General features: G+C 46.0%; 1 protein-coding gene across 5 annotated transcripts in view; it reads left to right on the plus strand.

Moving 5' to 3' along the window:
- LOC130368422 (ras and EF-hand domain-containing protein-like) overlaps positions 1-20992 on the plus strand; it is a 171795-nt gene that overhangs the window by 103819 nt on the left and 46984 nt on the right. The window contains exon 1 of one of the 5 annotated variants that reach the window (XM_056572050.1): positions 10024-10750. The exons of the other annotated variants lie outside the window; for them this stretch is intronic. Coding sequence (XP_056428025.1) covers positions 10437-10750 — 314 coding nt within the window. The 5' untranslated portion in view covers positions 10024-10436. Of the gene's footprint in view, positions 1-10023; positions 10751-20992 lie in introns of those variants that run through there. 5 annotated transcript variants of the gene reach the window in all.

Genomic DNA, 20992 nt, shown 5'->3' on the forward strand with positions numbered 1-20992 from the left:
ATGTACCTGAGGTTTAAGCAGATGACACTTGGATGGTTCAATCTTCAGCCCATGTTTGATCAAAACTTGGAAGACGGCTGACAGATGACTAAAGGTGCTCCTGGTAGGACTTGGAGTACAGGATGACATCATCTAAGTACAACAGGACACTCTGAAAGTTTAGATGGCCCAGGCATCTCTTCATCAGACGCTGGAAAGTAGCAGGGGCATTGCACAGCCCGAATGGCATACTCTTGAATTCGAACAGTCCCATGGGTGTCACAAAGGCTGTCTTCTCTCGGTCTTCTACGGCCAAACGCACTTGCCAATACTCATTGGTTAAGTCCAAGGTGGAGAAGTAGGCAGTCGACCCGAGGGCTGTAAGTGACTCGATTCTTAGAAGGGCATAAGCGTCCTTATGTGTGACATTGTTCAATTTCCTGTAGTAGACACAAATGCGGATGGTCCCATCCTTCTTCTTGACCAAGATAAGGGGCGCCGCCCATGGACTCTGATTCTCTTGAACGACATCCGCATCTTTCATGTCAACCAGCATCTTCTTAACGGTTTGGTACATGTCTGGCACGACTGGATGGTGTCTTTCTTTGATAGGTGGTCAGAATCCGGTGCTGGATCATGGACGTATGGCCAAAGTTGGTGGGTGCTTACTGAAAGCCCCGTGGTGCCTCTTGGCGACATTGATGACTCCACTGACTTGATCTCTCGGAGTGGATTCGTCTCCCACTTGATGTTGTGCCCACCAGGGCTCAGGGGAACTTACAGCAGATTCCAGAGTCGCTTGGGCCAACCGCTGTTGGGCCACGTTGCATTCTGTTAAGATGTCCCTTGACTCCAGAAGATACAGCTGTGCCACTAGAGTGTATTTAGATAAAAATGTAGCCATATCGGATGTAGGGGCAGTTCAAGGTCAGGTGGAGCGGCCCAACTGGTGAGCTCCTTTGCAGCCTGAGTCAAATGTTCAATGTCCTGCTTATTCCGGGAATTTTTTTTATTTGACAATGCTACAGGGGATGTAAAGTTAGCGTAGTTCATAATATAGTGTCTGTACCTGTGTGACGGTTTTCTCACAATTATTATGTGATTTTCAACCCAATATTTATTTTTAACAGCATGGGTGGTGTGATCGCTTGGTGGGAGAGAGATTAATCTGCAACTAATGCAACAGCTGTAGGCGCCCTGATTGAAAACCACAGGTCTTTTGAATGGATGCAGCTCATTTATGTTTCAATGGGTGGGGTGGCTGATGTGTGGGAGGAAGGGAAATGGAATTATGGAATTTGTAGGCAAAAGAGGAAAATTCAAACAGGAAATACCAGTTAACAAAAAGCTAGCCACAGTATTATGGTAATCTCACGCCATAGCCATGTAGCCCCAAGACAAGCGCGGATCCTTCCTAGGCATGTCCATTACTGTCTGCCAGGTAGGTACTAAAATCACCTTATGGTGGATAACCCCTTTAAGACTCTGAAATTCTGAGGCTGTAGTGACTGGTAGGGTAGTGGACACTGGGTGGGAGCTGGTGGCATGGGTGCAGCTACTGCCCCTAGTGGCTCTGGTACAGGGGCACAATTTTCTTCTGACTCAGTCCCGGACTCTATGACCTGAATAGCCAGCCTCAGTGGGGAAGGACAGACTGGAGTTTTGCACTGCTAACATCCTCAACTGAGCTTTGTCCCACTTATTATGAGCCCCATCAATAAATCGGTACATCAATACTTTGTTACCCTGATCGGGAATGATACCATCTAGCTTTTGAACAGTCTCTAGGGCATTCTGTAGGGCTATGGCATAAGCTCTTAGAGTCTCACTTGGTTTCTGACATCTCTCATACAACTGGAGACATACCTCTGACAGAGAATGTGACTCAAATACCTGGTACAGCCCTTCAAAGATCTGCTCTAAATTCGCCTTCTCAGAGGCGGGCCAGGTGCGGACTTCCTCAAGTGCTGGTTCTTGTGGTTGTCCTGTGAGCAGCTGCATCTGTTGATTAGGAGGGAGAAAGTAAAAGACAAACAAACTTTGGATCTTCTCCTTGAAATCACTCAGGGTAAAGGGGTCTCCATTGTAGACAGGGAGGACAGGATTCCCCAAGAACACTGTTGCTGACGCTGGAACACCCACATTGTTGACGTGAACTGTAAGCAGAATCAGCAGCATCCTGACCGCTGGAGCAGCAGACGCTGCTGGTGATGAAGGGGCACTGTCACCGGGTTGATCTGGAGAGCTGGGTGCTGACATCTTGTAGATCTCTTTAAGTGCGTTGTCGCTTTAAGATGATTTGAGTGCGCTCTTTCTTTAAGATGATTTGAGTGCGCTGTCTCTTTAAGATGTCTAGTAAGGTGCTGCAGCAGCTTAATCTTGGACCCTCTGAGTGGCGCTTCCCCACTATACTGCAAGTACCCAGGGACATTGTTGGGTACTAAGGGGTTAATGAAAGTCGTCACCGAGGTCGAAGACTTACTGCAGGCAAAGTAAAGGGATCTGTGGCTGCAATTTAGGCTTGAGGCCTCCAGATGTGCTGGACACTGGCTCTGAGACGTTTGGACTGGACCTGACCTCAGCAGAAAGTGTGGTGGAAGAGAGAGATTGTAGTACCTCTCCCTCTTATAAAGAGGCTAGCTGCGGGTCACCTGGTGCTCTCTGGGTAACAAAACTGACTTGACTTGAACATGTGACAACCATTATCATGTGACTAACAATCATGTGGCCATTTGAAAGGTCCTTTACCCTTAATATATAACGTATACACATTATGGGGGAACACTGCAGGCGAGCCCTGAGGCCGTACAGGGACTCAACCAGACAGAACTGTAGGAGCATATCCTGTACATCACACAGGAAATTACCCAAATGTAGTCACTAGTTTACTACATTCAGGATATTAAAGTCTATGGAGCCAGTGCTTGTCTACGCTTAGATATAGCATCACATTTTGACATAACTTTGACATAAATAGGGGAAGCGATCAGCAGGGCAGAATTTGCTCATTTGTTGGTTGATCATTTAGTTCTGTCACATTTAAAAATTCCTTGTTCGTAGACAACACTTTTCTCTGTGTAAGGGTAGGGTCATACATAATGGATCAGCAGCATATTTTACGCTGCAAATCCACCGATGACCCAACACTATAGTGTGCCTCCAGCTTTTATCCCCCGTGTCCTGCACGCAGCAGCAATCCGCCGCTAAGAGCAGCCACACAGTGATGTGCGAGTCGCTGCACGCATGCGCAGAGTACTTAGACATTGTGGATGCTCCGAGATGTCTGTGAATACACTGCACGTGCATGCGGTAACTTGCACGTCCCTGTGTGGCTGCTTGTGGCGGCGGATTGCTGCTGCAAGCAGGACATAAGGGGGAAAACAGATAGAAGCACACTAAAGGGCCAGGTCATCGGCGGATCCGCAGCGTATTTTACATCCCTTACGCGTGACCCTACCCTTATAGTGGATGATGCAGCTGCCCAAATGATCCAGCGATTGTTCGTGTGACCCCTACTTGCATGATAGTAGAGCACCAATCTATCAGTGCTTGTTTAGAGTGTGTTTGTCCCATCTTAAAGGGCCCTTGGATTACTATTGAACCCTATTGTCAATTACATACTGTTCAGCTGATCTGCTGGCAGAGGGGATCTGGGTCACAATTGGTCACAATATGGACATGCAAATCCAGTTGCGTCTCCAGCTGTTGCAAAACTACAACTCCCAGCATGCCCGGACAAAGGCTGCCCTGGCATGCTGGGAGTTGTAGTTTTGAAACAGCTGGAGACACACTGTTTAGAGAACAAAGCCTTAACCTGTTGGGGACCACGGGCGTATGGATACGCCCTTGCGTCCTGGTACTTAAGGACCAAGGGTGTACCTGTACACCTGTGGGAATTTCGAAATAATTCAGCAGGCATCCCGTGCAAATACCTGGGGGGGGTCCTGAGATGATTACCCCCCCCCCCTCCCCAATTCGGCGATCACTGCAAATTGCCGATCAATTCAGATAGACTATTTGAGGCGATTCCGGGCTGATCGGGTCTCTGATGACCTGATAGCCCTGAAAATGTGGATGATTGGACAGCCCCGATCATCCTGAAAAATAGGAGTGAGGTGGCAGGGGTGCCATCTCCTCCTATCCCCTGCGATTGGCCGATCAGAACTGACCGGCGAATCACCGGGCAGGGGCGGGGGCGGGGGGGTGAATGCTCATTTCATTTCTGGATGCTGGATGTCGGGGCAGAGCGGGGGAAAGATGGCAGCAATGGTGCAGCAGGGACCGGCGGCAGTTACCTCCGAACGCGGCACAGGGACACCGGCGGCTGACAGGAGGCAGCAGGCAGGACGCGGCAGGCAAGTGGCGGCAGCAGTTTCAGATGCAGCCTTTGGCTGTCTGGGCATGCTGGGAGTTGTAGTTTTGCAACATCTGGAGGGCCACAGTTTGGAGACCACTGTCCTTCCAGATGTTGCAAAACTACAACTCACAACTCTCAGCATGCCCAGACTGTCCAGGCATGCTGGGAGTTGTAGTTCTGTAACATCTGGCCCTTCAGATGTTGCACAACTACAACTACCAGCATGCCTGAACAGTCTCAAATGCTGGGAGTTGTAGTTTTGCAACATCACGAAGGGCACTGTTTGGAGACCACTATACAGTGGTGTCCAAACTGTAGCGCTCAAGATGTCAATTCAAAGCATGCCGAGACTGTCCAGGCATGCTGGGAATTGTAGTTCAGCAACATCTGGACCTTCAGATGTTGCCAAACTACAACTCCCAGCATGCTTGGGCAGTCTGGGCATGCTTGGATTTGAAGTCTTGCAACATCTGGAGGGCTACAGTTTGGAGACCACTACACAGTGGTCTCCAAATAGTTCTCCTCCAGTTGTTGCATAACTACAACTCCCAACATGCCCTTCGGCTGTCTGGGCATGCTGGGAGTTGTAGTATTGCAACAACTGGAGGCACATGGGTTGGTAAACACTGAGTTAGGAAACACTGCGGTAGTCTGTTACCTAACTCAGTGTTTCCCAATCCCAACCAGTGTGCCTCTAACTATTGCATAACTACAACTCCCAGTATGCACGGTCTGTCAGTGCATGCTGGGAGTTGTAGTTTTGCCCCTCCCCCCCCCCCCCAAGTGAATTTACAGGGTACATTCTCATGGGTGGGGGTTTACAGCAAATTTCCCGCTTCAAGTTTGAGATGCAGCAAATTTTCCGCTGCAGCGGGAAACTCACTGTAAACCCCGCCTGTGTGACTGTACCCTAAAAACACTACACTAACCCTAAATAAAGAGAAAAACACTACATATACACTACACCCTTACACTGTCGCAGCCCCCCACCCCGCCACCAATAAAAATTAAAGACGTCTTGTACTTCAATTTTTCTAAACTGTTGCAAAATAACAACTCCCAGTATTGCCAGACAGCCATTGACTGTCCAGGCATGTTGGGAGTTTTGCAACAGCTGGAGGCACTCTGTTTGGGGAAAACTGATGTACAGTATTTTTGGTGGAGGAGGAAAGTGAAACGCTTCCATCCGGGTACACCCCTATGAAAATCCCTAATTTAGGCCTCAAATGCGCATGGCGCTCTCTCACTTCAGAGCCCTGTCATATTTCAAGGCAACTGTTTAGGGCCACACATGGGGTATCTCCATACTCGGGAGAAATTGCGCTAGAAATTTTTGGGGCTTTTACCCCTTATGAAAAGGTAAAGTTGGGGGCTACACCAGCATGTTAGTGTAAAAAAAAAAAAAATGTTTACACTAACATGCTGGTGTTGTCCCATACTTTTCATTTTCATAAGAGGTAAAAGGAAATAAAGACCCCAAAATTTGTAACACAATTTCTCCCAAGTACAGAAATACCCCATATGTGGGCATAAAATGCTCTGCAGGCGCACAACAAGGCTCAGGAGTGAGAGCGCACTATGTACATTTGAGGCCTAAATTGGTGATTTGCACAGGGGTGGCTGATTTTACAGCGGTTCTGACATAAACGCAAAAAAAAAAAAAATAACCACATGACCCCATTTTGGAAACTACACCCCTCACGGAACGTAACAAGGGGTATAGTGAGCCTTAACACCCCACAGGTGACTGACAGATTTTTGAAACAGTGGTCCATGAAAATGAAAAATTTAGTTTTTCATTTGCACAGCCCAATGATACAAAGATCTGTCAAACGCCAGTGGCGTGTAAATGCTCACTGCACCCCTTGTTACGTTCCTTGAGGGGTGTAGTTTCCCAAATAGTGTGCCATGTGGGGTGTTTTTCGCTATTCTGGCACCATGGGGGCATCCTAAATGTGACATGCCCCCAAAAACCATTTCAGCAAAATTCGCTTTCCAAAAGCCCAATGTCGCTACTTCCCTTCTGAGCCCTCTAGTGCGCTCGCAGATCACTTAACATCCACATATGAAATATTTCCTTACTCAAGATAAATGGGGTTTCAAATATTGGGGGACATTTTCACCTATTACCCCTTGTGAAAATGAAAAATTTGGGGTAACAGCATTTTAGTAAAAAAAAAAAATTTTTACTTTTTCACGTCCAACTTTATTGAAAAGTCGTCAAACACCTTTGGGGTGTTAAGGCTCACTGTACCACTTGTTACGTTCCCTGAGAGGTGTAGTTTCCCAAATAGTATACCATGTGGGGTGTTTTTCGCTGTTCTGGTACCATAGGGGCTTCCTATATGTGACATGCCCCAAAAAAAACATTACAGCAAAATTCGCTCTCCAAAATCCCATTGTCACTCCTCTTCTGAGCCCCTAGTGCACCCACAAAGCACTTTACGTCCACATATGAGGTATTTCCTTACTCGAGAAAAATGTGGTTACATATTTTTGGGGCTTTTTCTCCTTTTACCCCTTGTAGAAATAAAAAATATGGGTCTACAAGAACATGTTTGTGTAAAAAATGAAGATTTTTAATTTTTCGCCTCCACTTTGCTGCTATTCCTATGAAACACCAAAAGGGTTAACAAACTTACTGAATGTCCTTTTGAATACGTTGAGAGGTGCAGTTTTCATAATGGGGTCCATTATGGGGTATTTCAAACAGAAAAGTCCATCAAATTCACTTCAAAACTGAACTGCTCCCTGAAAAATTCAGATTTTGGAATTTACTTGAAAAATTGGAAAATTGCAGCTGAACTTTGAAGCCCTCTGATGTCTTCAAAAAAGTAAAAACATGTCAACTTTATGATGCAAATATAAAGTAGACATATTGTATATGAATCAATATATAATTTATTTGGTATGTCTATTTTCCTTACAAGCAGAGAGCTTCAAAGTTATAAAAATGCAAAATTTTAAAATTTTTCATGAAGTTTTGGAAATTTTCACAAAGAAATTATGCAAATATCGACGAAAATTTACAACTAACATAAAGTAGAATATGTCTCGAAAAAACAATCTCGGAATCAAATTCATAAGTACAAGCATCCCAGAGTTATTAATGCTTAAAGTGCAAAAAAGGCTCTGGTCCTTAGGGTCATAATGGGCTTGGTCCCCAAGGGGTTAAAGGGGTATTCCAGAAAGTTAAACAGATTTGTAAATTACTTCTATTAAAAAAACTTAATCCTTCTAGTACTTATCAGTTGCTGAAGTTGAGTTATTCTTTTCTGTCTGACAACAGTGCCCTCTGCTGACACCTCTGTCTGTCTCAGGAACTGTCCAGAGTAGCAGCAAATCCCCATAACAAACCTCTCCTGCTCTGGACAGTTCCTAAAACCGACAGAGGTGTCAGCAGAGAGCACTGTTGTCAGTCAGAAAAAAAAAGAACTCAACTTTATCACCTGATAAGTACTGTTAAGATAAGATTTTTTAATAGAAGTAAATTACGAATTTGTTTAACTTTCTGGAGCCAGTTGATATGAAAAAAATGTCATATAAATTTTTTTTTCATGGAATACCCTTTTAACCCCTTAACGACGCAGGACGTAAATGCATGTCCTGGTGAGCTGGTACTTAACGCACCAGGACGTACTTTTATGTCCTATACATAACCGCGAGCATCGGAGCGATGCTTGGGTCATGCACGGCAGGTCTCGGCTGCTGATAGCAGCCAGGGACCTGCTGGTAATGGCAGACATCCGCGATCGCGTGGATGTCCACCATTAAGCCCTCAGATGCCGTGATCAATACAGATCACGGCATCTGCGGCAGTGCGGTCACTAAAATGGATGATCGGATCACCCGCAGCGCTGCCGAGGGGATCCAGACCGAGGTCCCCTCACCTGCCTCAGCTGCCTTCCACAGGTCTTCTGCTCTGGTCTGAGATCGAGCAGACCAGAGAAGAAGATGACCGATAACATTGATCAGTGCTATGTCCTATGCATAGCACTGAACAGTATTAGCAATCGAATGATTGCTATAAATAGTCCCCCATGGGGACTAATAAAGTGTAAAAATAAAAGTAAAAAAAAAGTTTTAAAAAAAAGTGAAAAATCCCCTCCCAATAAAAATGTAAATTGTCAGTTTTTCCCCATTTTACCCCCAAAAAGTGTAATTTTTTTAATTAATAAACATATTTGGTATCGCCGCATGCATAAATATCCGAACTATTAAAATATAATGTTAATTATCCCGTACGGTGAATGGCGTGAACGTAAAAAAATAATCCCAAATTGCTGCTTTTTAATAACATTTTATTCCAAATAAAATTGATAAAAAAAATGTATTAAAAGTTTTATATATGCAAATGTGGTATCAAAAAAAATTACAGATCGCTTCACAAAAAATGAGCCCTCATACTGCCACTTATATGGAGAAATGAAAAAGTTATAGGTCAGCAAAATAGAGGGATTTTAAATGCACTAATTAAAAAGTTTGTGATTTTTTTTTTATAATAATAGAAAAGTATATAATCATGGGTAACATTTTAATCGTATTGACCCACAGAATAAAGAAAACATGTCTATTTTACCGTAAAGTGTACAGTGTGAAAACGAAACCTTCCAAAATGTGCAAAATTGCGGTTTTCTTATCAATTTCCCCACACAAATAGTATTTTTTTTGTTGCGCCATACATTTTATGGTAAAATGAGTGATGTCATTACAAAGGACAACTGGTCGTGCAAAAAACAAGCCCTCATACTAGTCTGTGGATGAAAATATAAAAGAGATTATTTTTAGAAGGCGAAAAAAAAAAAGGCGAAAAAAGGCAAAAAGGCGAAAAAAAAAAAGGCGAAAAAAGGCAAAAAAAAGGCGAAAAAACTAAAATGTAAAAATAAAATTGTCTGAGTCCTTAAATGGGCACTGTCAGATACTAAATCTTTTGATATGTTGTAAAGCATGCAAAACCAATAGGTTTTGCAATTGCTTTCATTAGAAAATTTTCAGTATTTCATACTGAAAAATCCAGTCAAACAACTGCCCCCCTGCCTGCTTGGACACATACTAGTCCTGCTGTGTCCATGCATCATCACCTATGTCATGGACACACTTCCTTGATTGACAGCTGTGAGTGCAGGGCTCATAGCTGGAGGAAAAATCCTCCCACTGTCAGCTTGTGTCCCGCTACTGTCAGTGAGGACAAGCTGGGAGTTGTAGTTTTGCTAATGCTAGGGCAGATGTGAGCAGACAGCATACTGAGGGAGGGGGCGGAGACCTGCACAGAGAGGTCATGCCCCCTTCCCTTTGGGAGGAATTCAGACTAGTGAGCGAAATTACAAGTGTAATAAAAAAATAAATAAAGGTGCTAGACACATAAAAATTAGATGTACATGGTCAGGATTAGCTACTTAGTGATATTTAAAAAAATAATAATTTTGTTGGATCTGACGGGAACGCTTTAAGGGGATAAAAGTACTTAGAAGTGTGAAGAATATTTCTGGACAGTTCTTAAAGGGTTACTATGTAGGGCTGTGATAAGCCGCTATAAATACCGCACTGTAGGGTACGGCAGGTGTGAAGCACAATAAATCTACATGCTATTTCTTGGGAAACCGCACAGCTGTAACACAGTGAGAAGCAGCAGCGGCGGCGGCGGCGGCGGCGGCGAGTGACGGGGAGGAGGCGGCTGTGTGCCCCGGGACACAGGGATAGTGGGCGGAGCTCCGGGATGAGGAACTCCGGGGAGGGGACGCAACAAGTCACTGCACCGCACATCATGGACAGGACCCGGGGACTCCACCATAGGAATGTGTTATCGCCTCCTCATGTGACTCCATTGGGATCCAGCGGGACTGTTACTATAAGGAATCTCCGTTACCGCATCTAGTTACAGGACAAGGCTATAATTAGGATCGTCCATAGCGGCAGCTCTCCTCATCACCTGCCTGTACACACAGAACATCCCCCTCTATCGGTGTGGGACATGTCCAGGTAGCAGAACTCCATTGGAACGGACTGTACCATAGTGACAAAGAGGGGGGTGGAGGTAAAGTAACTTCACGCAGTCCAGAGCAGCGCCGGTCGTTACAGCGTGCCCCGGTGCCCGCGGCTGATGGGCTCGGCACATGACCTCTCCCAGCTCCGGAGCTTGTTCGCCGCTTGTGATGTGAACGGCTCCGGGCTGGTGGAGCTGGAGGACTTCGCTACAGTATGTACGGACCTCGGGCTCCAGCCCCAACTGGTGCGCCCCCTGTTCCGGAGACTGGATGTGGATGGCGACGGCTTAATAGACTTCCAGGACTTCTGCGCCAGGTTCGAGGAGGTCTCCGAAGCCCTCAACTTGTCCGCGTACCAGCAGCCTGAGCCGCCCCCTGCCTGGGAGGAGCTGGAGGGGAGGCTGGGGGGAGAGACGCGGCACCTGACCAGGTAACTACATGGTGTGCACGGTAACCTGTCATGTGGTGTACAGGAGGCATGTCAGCAGCACTGGACACATAGCAGCACTCCACATACATGTCAGCAGCACTCCACATACATGTCAGCAGCACTGGACACATAGCAGCACTCCACATACATGTCAGCAGCACTCCACATACATGTCAGCAGCACTGGACACATAGCAGCACTCCACATACATGTCAGCAGCACTCCACATACATGTCAGCAGCACTGGAGACAAAGCAGCACTCCACATACATGTCAGCAGCACTAGACACATAGCAGCACTCCACATACATGTCAGCAGCACTGGACACAGAACAGAACTCCACATACATGTCAGCAGCACTGGAGACATAGCAGCACTCCACATACATGTCAACAGCACTGGAGACATAGCAGCACTCCACATACATGTCAGCAGCACTGGACACATAGCAGCACTCCACATACATGTCAGCAGCACTGGACACAGAACAGAACTCCACATACATGTCAGCAGCACTGGAGACATAGCAGCACTCCACATACATGTTAGCAGCACTGGAGACATAGCAGCACTCCACATACATGTCAGCAGCACTGGACACATAGCAGCACTCCACATACATGTCAGCAGCACTCCACATACATGTCAACAGCACTGGAGACATAGCAGCACTCCACATACATGTCAGCAGCACTGGACACATAGCAGCACTCCACATACATGTCAGCAGCACTGGACACAGAACAGAACTCCACATACATGTCAGCAGCACTGGAGACATAGCAGCACTCCACATACATGTTAGCAGCACTGGAGACATAGCAGCACTCCACATACATGTCAGCAGCACTGGACACATAGCAGCACTCCACATACATGTCAGCAGCACTCCACATACATGTCAACAGCACTGGAGACATAGCAGCACTCCACATACATGTCAACAGCACTGGAGACATAGCAGCACTCCACATACATGTCAGCAGCACTGGACACATAGCAGCACTCCACATACATGTCAGCAGCACTGGACACAGAACAGAACTCCACATACATGTCAGCAGCACTGGAGACATAGCAGCACTCCACATACATGTCAACAGCACTGGAGACATAGCAGCACTCCACATACATGTCAGCAGCACTGGACACATAGCAGCACTCCACATACATGTCAGCAGCACTGGACACAGAACAGAACTCCACATACATGTCAGCAGCACTGGAGACATAGCAGCACTTCACATACATGTCAGCAACACTGGAGACATAGCAGCACTCCACATACATGTCAGCAGCACTGGAGACATAGCAGCACTCCACATACATGTTAGCAGCACTGGAGACATAGCAGCACTCCACATACATGTCAGCAGCACTGGACACATAGCAGCACTCCACATACATGTCAGCAACACTGGAGACATAGCAGCACTCCACATACATGTCAGCAACACTGGAGACATAGCAGTACTCCACATACATGTCAGCAGCACTGGAGACATAGCAGCACTCCACATACATGTCAGCAACACTGGAGACATAGCAGCACTCCACATACATGTCAGCAGCACTGGACACATAGCAGCACTCCACATACATGTCAGCAACACTGGAGACATAGCAGCACTCCACATACATGTCAGCAGCACTGGAGACATAGCAGCACTCCACATACATGTCAGCAGCACTGGAGACATAGCAGCACTCCACATACATGTCAGCAGCACTGGAGACATAGCAGCACTCCACATACATGTCAGCAGCACTGGAGACATAGCAGCACTCCACATACATGTCAGCAGCACTGGAGACATAGCAGCACTCCACATACATGTCAGCAGCACTGGAGACATAGCAGCACTCCACATACATGTCAGCAGCACTGGAGACATAGCAGCACTCCACATACATGTCAGCAGCACTGGAGACATAGCAGCACTCCACATACATGTCAGCAGCACTGGAGACATAGCAGCACTCCACATACATGTCAGCAGCACTGGAGACATAGCAGCACTCCACATACATGTCAGCTGCACTCCACATACATGTCAGCAGCACTAGACACATGTCAGCACCCCACATACATGTCAGCAGCACTGGACACATGTCAGCACCCCACATACATGTCAGCAGCACTGGACACATGTCAGCACCCCACATACATGTCAGCAGCACTGGACACATGTCAGCACTCCACATACATGTCAGCAGCACTGGACACATGTCAGCACTCCACATACATGTCAGCAACACTGGAGACATAGCAGTACTCCACATACATGTCAGCAGCACTGGAGACATAGCAGCACTCCACATACATGTTAGCAGCACTGGAGACATAGCAGCACTCCACATACATGTCAGCAGCACTGGACACATAGCAGCACTCCACATACATGTCAGCAACACTGGAGACATAGCAGCACTCCACATACATGTCAGCAACACTGGAGACATAGCAGCACTCCACATACATGTCAGCAACACTGGAGACATAGCAGCACTCCACATACATGTCAGCAGCACTGGAGACATAGCAGCACTCCACATACATGTCAGCAACACTGGAGACATAGCAGCACTCCACATACATGTCAGCAGCACTGGACACATAGCAGCACTCCACATACATGTCAGCAACACTGGAGACATAGCAGCACTCCACATACATGTCAGCAGCACTGGAGACATAGCAGCACTCCACATACATGTCAGCAGCACTGGAGACATAGCAGCACTCCACATACATGTCAGCAGCACTGGAGACATAGCAGCACTCCACATACATGTCAGCAGCACTGGAGACATAGCAGCACTCCACATACATGTCAGCAGCACTGGAGACATAGCAGCACTCCACATACATGTCAGCAGCACTGGACACATAGCAGCACTCCACATACATGTCAGCAACACTGGAGACATAGCAGCACTCCACATACATGTCAGCAACACTGGAGACATAGCAGTACTCCACATACATGTCAGCAGCACTGGAGACATAGCAGCACTCCACATACATGTCAGCAGCACTGGAGACATAGCAGCACTCCACATACATGTCAGCAGCACTGGAGACATAGCAGCACTCCACATACATGTCAGCAGCACTGGAGACATAGCAGCACTCCACATACATGTCAGCTGCACTCCACATACATGTCAGCAGCACTAGACACATGTCAGCACCCCACATACATGTCAGCAGCACTGGACACATGTCAGCACCCCACATACATGTCAGCAGCACTGGACACATGTCAGCACCCCACATACATGTCAGCAGCACTGGACACATGTCAGCACTCCACATACATGTCAGCAGCACTGGACACATGTCAGCACTCCACATACATGTCAGCAACACTGGAGACATAGCAGTACTCCACATACATGTCAGCAGCACTGGAGACATAGCAGCACTCCACATACATGTTAGCAGCACTGGAGACATAGCAGCACTCCACATACATGTCAGCAGCACTGGACACATAGCAGCACTCCACATACATGTCAGCAACACTGGAGACATAGCAGCACTCCACATACATGTCAGCAACACTGGAGACATAGCAGCACTCCACATAGATGTCAGCAACACTGGAGACATAGCAGCACTCCACATACATGTCAGCAGCACTGGAGACATAGCAGCACTCCACATACATGTCAGCAGCACTGGAGACATAGCAGCACTCCACATACATGTCAGCAGCACTGGAGACATAGCAGCACTCCACATACATGTCAGCAGCACTGGACACATAGCAGCACTCCACATACATGTCAGCAGCACTGGAGACATAGCAGCACTCCACATACATGTCAGCAGCACTGGAGACATAGCAGCACTCCACATACATGTCAGCAGCACTGGAGACATAGCAGCACTCCACATACATGTCAGCAGCACTGGAGACATAGCAGCACTCCACATACATGTCAGCAGCACTGGAGACATAGCAGCACTCCACATACATGTCAGCAGCACTGGAGACATAGCAGCACTCCACATACATGTCAGCAGCACTGGAGACATAGCAGCACTCCACATACATGTCAGCAGCACTGGAGACATAGCAGCACTCCACATACATGTCAGCAGCACTGGAGACATAGCAGCACTCCACATACATGTCAGCAGCACTGGAGACATAGCAGCACTCCACATACATGTCAGCAGCACTGGAGACATAGCAGCACTCCACATACATGTCAGCAGCACTGGAGACATAGCAGCACTCCACATACATGTCAGCAGCACTGGAGACATAGCAGCACTCCACATACATGTCAGCAGCACTGGAGACATAGCAGCACTCCACATACATGTCAGCAGCACTGGAGACATAGCAGCACTCCACATACATGTCAGCAGCACTGGAGACATAGCAGCACTCCACATACATGTCAGCAGCACTGGAGACATAGCAGCACTCCACATACATGTCAGCAGCACTGGAGACATAGCAGCACTCCACATACATGTCAGCAGCACTGGAGACATAGCAGCACCCCACATACATGTCAGCAGCACTGGAGACATGTCAGCACTCCACATACATGTCAGCAGCACTGGACACATGTCAGCACTCCACATACATGTCAGCAGCACTGGACACATGTCAGCACTCCACATACATGTCAGCAGCACTGGACACATGTCAGCACTCCACATACATGTCAGCAGCACTGGACACATGTCAGCACTCCACATACATGTCAGCAGCACTGGACACATGTCAGCACTCCACATACATGTCAGCAGCACTGGACACATGTCAGCACTCCACATACATGTCAGCAGCACTGGACACATGTCAGCACTCCACATACATGTCAGCAGCACTGGACACATGTCGGCACTCCACATACATGTCGTCAGCACTCCACATACATGTCAGCAGCACTGGACACATAGCAGCACCTCACATACATGTCAGCAGCACTGGATACATGTCACTGTCTCACAGACGTTACTACCTCACATACATATATATCACTACCTCAGATGCATGTCACTATCTCACATATATGTAACTACCTCACACAAACTCCACTATCATTGCTCTCCTCACATATGTCACTGATCCCCTTACATCACTACCTGACATACATGTCACTGTCTCACATACTCTCCTCACATGTCACTATCCAGGGGTGTGGAAATTTTATTAAAAACTACTTGTCCACCGGACTAAAATGGAGCAAAATCCACTTGTCCGGCCAATTTTCGCTTTTAAGCTCAGATTTTTTCCTCCTCGCCCTATAATAGCCATAACTAACTACTATAATGACACCTTTTTAAATTTTTCAATAACATATTCTCCGAACCAAAATATATATATTAGGTGAAGTGAAATTGAAATAGTACAAGATAATTTTGCAGATTTGGTGGTTTTCATTTCTACGCCATTTACCTTGTGGTCAGATAACATGTTAGTTTTATACTTTAGGCGCCTGATTACAGTAATACCAGATTTCTATAGTTTACGTCATGTTTTACAGATTTTTTTTTAAAAATTAAGAACTTTTTCCCCAAAATTTTCATTGCCATTTTTGTGACCCCTGTAGCTTTTTTGCCGCCCCCCCCCCCCCCCCCCGCATACCAGGCTGTATGTGGGCTAATTTGTTACGCCATAATCAGTTTTTTTTATCAGTACCATTTTGGTATTGATCTGACTTTTTAACTTTTTTTCTGGGGATATCATAAAAATTGCAATTCTGTGGATTGGTATTTTTTTACCGTACGGGATACATAATGTTATATTTTAATAGGTCGTACAATTACGCACGAAACGATACCAAATATGTTTATTTTTATTATGTTTGCATGTTTTTATATAGGAAAAGGGGGTGATTTGAACTTTTAACATATAAAAAAGGGTTAATGTGTGTCTTTTAAACTTTTTTATTAAAACTTTTTTTTATTTTTTTTATTTTATTTACACTTTATTAGACTTTTAGGAGGAATCATTAGATTCCTCATACAGATGAATAGAGTTCTATTGAACTCCATTGATCTGTGTGCTCTGCGATACATTGATAGAGCCTAGTCCAGCCAGGATCTATCAATGACAGAGCCATGGGACCGCAGGGAACAGAGGTAAGCCCTCTGGCTGCCTCCATAGTGGATCTACCCCCCCCCCTCCCTGCGATCGCCGCATGCTGGTTATTAGCGGTCGCACCCTGCTACTAAAAACAGCCGGGGACTGCAGAGTATGGAGCGGGCAGTAGTCCGGAGCCCGCTCCATACAGACTGCTGAGTGCCGCATGCAGGCTATTAGCGGCGGTCTGAGGTGGAAACTGACTTACATCAGCTCCTCCTCCCAGCTCAGAGCTGGGGGGAGCGAAGGCCGAGGACGCAGGTCTGCACGGGCAGAAAGAAGGCAGAGCAGGGGTGATAGGATGTACACAGCTTCTCATCTCCCCTCCCCCTGCTCTCCATTTGGAGGAAGCAAGTTTCCACAGCTGGGGGCTACAGAGTACGGAGCGGGCATGAGTCGGGAGCCCACTCCATACAGACTGCAGAGCGCCGCAGAGCTTGTCAGGTCCGGCCCTGCTTGCCCGAAGCCGGGCTAAGGGCTGGAAAAATTCACCTGCCCAGCGCCCGAAGCTGCATGTTCTGGGGTCGGGCCATAGGAATTCCACATCCCTGCTATCACTGTTCCCCTCACATACATATCATCGGCCTGTGTAAAAGGACCCTTAGGTCTCGTTCACATTGCTCTTGAGGTGCGCTGTTTGGATTTACGGCGGCAATTCTGTCAGAACAAAGGGAGTTTATCAGAGAAAAAAAATAGTGCATGCACTATTTTCTTTCTTCGTTATACTACCGCATTCCCGACGGACCCCATTCAAGTGAATGAGGTCAGTCAGGACCTGGCAGTGTCCATTGTGTTCTGACTCTCTTCAGGGTCCGTTCGTCTCAAAAAAAAAAAAGCCGAACGGACTCTAAATGGGCAGAAGATAACGTCAATGTGAACCTAGCTTTGGAGACCATGGCCCTGGTAGTCTGGTGGGCCAGTCATTATCATGTCCAGTATACATGCATCCCTTATGCCTCACAATATTTGTCATCCTTTAGAAGTCAACTTGGAATGTTTGAATTCAGCAGCAGAATCCCGTTGAAATCATTTGTAGGCTTCCACATGTGGATTCCACGCAGAATTCTCATAGTGTCAACAAGCTTTAAAGGGGTTGTCCAGGAAAAAGCTTATATATATCAACTGGCTCCAGAAAGTTAAACAGATTTGTAAATTACTTCTATTAAAAAATCTTAATCCTTTCAGTACTCATGAGCTGCTGAAGTTGAGTTGTTCTTTTCTAAGTGCTCTCTCATGACACGTGTCTCGGGAACCGCCCAGAGTAGAAGCAAATCCCCATAGCAAACCTCTTCTACTCTGTGCAGTTCCCAAGACAAGCAGAGGTGTCAGCAGAGAGCACTGTTGTCAGACAGAACAACTCAACTTTTGCAGCTGATAATTATTGGAATGATTAAGATTTATTAATGGTAATTAAATTAAAGTAATTTACAAATCTGTTTAACTTTATGGAGCCAGTTGATATAAAAAAAAGTTTTTTCCTGGATAACCCCTTTCAATACCGTTTGATAGAACTCCTCCTTGCCTATAGCTGAATTACATTCTCAGGACCAGGATCCAGATCAGATGGCTGGAGGATTCCAGGTTGTTAACAGTTTATTGCCCGGATGTGCAATAGTCTTACATATCAACAAAAAAAGTAAATTCCTGTTATATCCAATTGGAACAAAACTATTTATTAAAGGAAATTGGTTATGGGCAATAGTGGGAATAGAATTAGAATAATGTGATTATGACAAGGATGTCTCCAAACAATGACATTAGTGACTAGCGATCCTGTTCTATACAATGTTCTAGACCTAAAGCTTGGATAATATTAGCAGGCAGCAGATGTGATGTAATGACAGCATGCTGCACCCTCCAGACATGATAAGATAGAAGTATGGATGCTCTAGAGGTCACCCCTGTCACTAAATAATAAAGGTCATAGAATATGTAGATGAGGCAAGTCAATATTTGCTATGAGGGCATTGTCTGTTTATACTGTCACAGAGAATGCCCTGGATCCAGTGTTTGTATACGGTTATACACTCTTGGCCCTTTAGATATGTGCCTACTTCACAGCATCATGTTTACTCTACTAATGTGTCAGTCTTAGGCTACATTCACACTCCCGTTGTGCCCCGTCAAGAATGGTTGTCAAACTCCTCTTTTTTTAATTTTTTTTTTTTTTAGGGGGGGGGGGGGGGGGGGGTCAATGGGGTCCATTTGGCGTTGCTGTTTTTCAGCGAAAATAGTGGGAGAAAAAGATAGCGCAAGCAGTATTTTTTTTTCTTGCGCTATTCTCCCTGGGGGTCTCGAAGGCTGTCACACTACTGTGTCCTAATGGTAGTGTGAAAGGGGCCCACAAAAACGCGTTCCACATGGGGCTCATTTACATGACAGTACACAACAGCCAGTGGATGGGGGTTCCTAGGACAGTCTTTAGGGAGAGCTTCAGGGTATTCTTAGATTTGTGGAAACCCCACAAACACCTTTCTATGCCAGAATTCTGCATTTGGGCTTCTCCAGCACTCAGTCTGTCATCAGTCAAATCAGTATGGGCGAGAGAAAGGCGCAGCAAGCATGACTTGAAGCCACAGTGTCCCCTCCCTTGTGACTGGGTTGCAGTCATGGTGCGCCACATTTAAATTTTTTTTTTTTTTTCCTAAGCGTCATGTGGCCTCGCATAGACCTGAGGAGAACAGTGTGGGAACTGTATTCCTGTCACCTTTCAGGTCCCGGGGCCCATCTGTGAGGTCTGCTTGATCCTGATTTCTTATTCAATCTGATAAATGGTTTGTATGGGTATTGGTTTCTAGTAGTGTGGCCCTGTTCAAGTTTTATCTTTAACATAGTTTTCTGCGCCAATTCTGACTTCCGCCAAGTCCATGTAAAATTCAATGTCTGCATTGCATGTATGTATGTGTGGTATTCACACCCACTGTTCCCAGGCAACAGCAATTTTCCATGTGAATTTTTGGCCCCGCAAGTCACTTATGTCCACAGATTCCACAGGGAAAAGCTGTTGATCCCCATTAAATGACAATGGGGCTTTTCCTTTGGCAAATTCCTGGCACCACTAATTCTAAATCTGCAGCATGGCAAAGAAAACTGAGGGTCAGCCTTTTTCTGTTGTGGAAATACGCATTGGATTTTAAAACCGTGTGAGAACTTAGCCTTAAAAAACAATGGCTTATCCTTGGGGGACTTGGACAGTGTTAGAGTACCTCTCATCAAAAAAACTTTTTATATTTTATAGTTCAATATCTCTAGATTAATTTTCTAATTGGGCTCTATTAAAAAAAATGTATGCTTTTATGTGTTTTTTGTATTTAAACTTTTGTCCACTAGGGGTCTCCCTAGGAGTCCTTTTTTTTTTTTTTTCTTAGTGATTTCGGACTCACGTCGGCCTTGCGGCTGAGTCCGAAATCTCATACTCGGCACAGCTCACCGCCTATGTATATATGCATACAGCATAGAGGAAGAAGGGCGGAAGCCGCCCAACGAGGCCTCAGATGATGTCGCGCCTGCCGGGCCACGCCCACTTCCTCCCTTCTCAGACGCTCCTCTCTGAGCTACTGAAGATGAACATAAAAAGGTAATTTTAAGTGGTTTTTAATTCAAATAAACGCTAGGGATAGATGGAGTTGGAGACAGGGACAGATGGGGAGGGGGATTAGGGAAAGTTTAGTTGATAATAGGTGCTCTTTAAGTACGAACTGACTTGCAGCTGTTGTATATATTGAAAAGGCCACACCTGCTGACCTAATATTGATATTAATATAATATTCATGGCCTATTCTAAGGAGCAGCCATCTATTTTAAAGAAGCACTTTGGATTATTTGTATGCTGCGGGGCAGGAAACTATGAGCAGACGTAATGGGTCTTGGAGGGTGGTCATGGCTGTCAGACTATGTGAACCTGTATTTTATGGATCAAATTATTTTCTTTTTTTCATTTAAAAAAAGCTTCAAATCTAGTCAATGCGCAGCAAACCATTGTGACCAACCCCCACACAATATTCTAGTAACAGCTCTCCATTCATGGAGGAGTGGACGCAGGCTTTTGCTGTGTTCTCCTTCCTTTCAGACTGGCCATATTGACAGCCTATCAGGTCCTCAGGAAAGTGTGTGGGGCACCAAGGACCA

This window comes from Hyla sarda, chromosome 4 (assembly GCF_029499605.1).
Source record: "Hyla sarda isolate aHylSar1 chromosome 4, aHylSar1.hap1, whole genome shotgun sequence".
NCBI lineage: Eukaryota > Metazoa > Chordata > Amphibia > Anura > Hylidae > Hyla > Hyla sarda.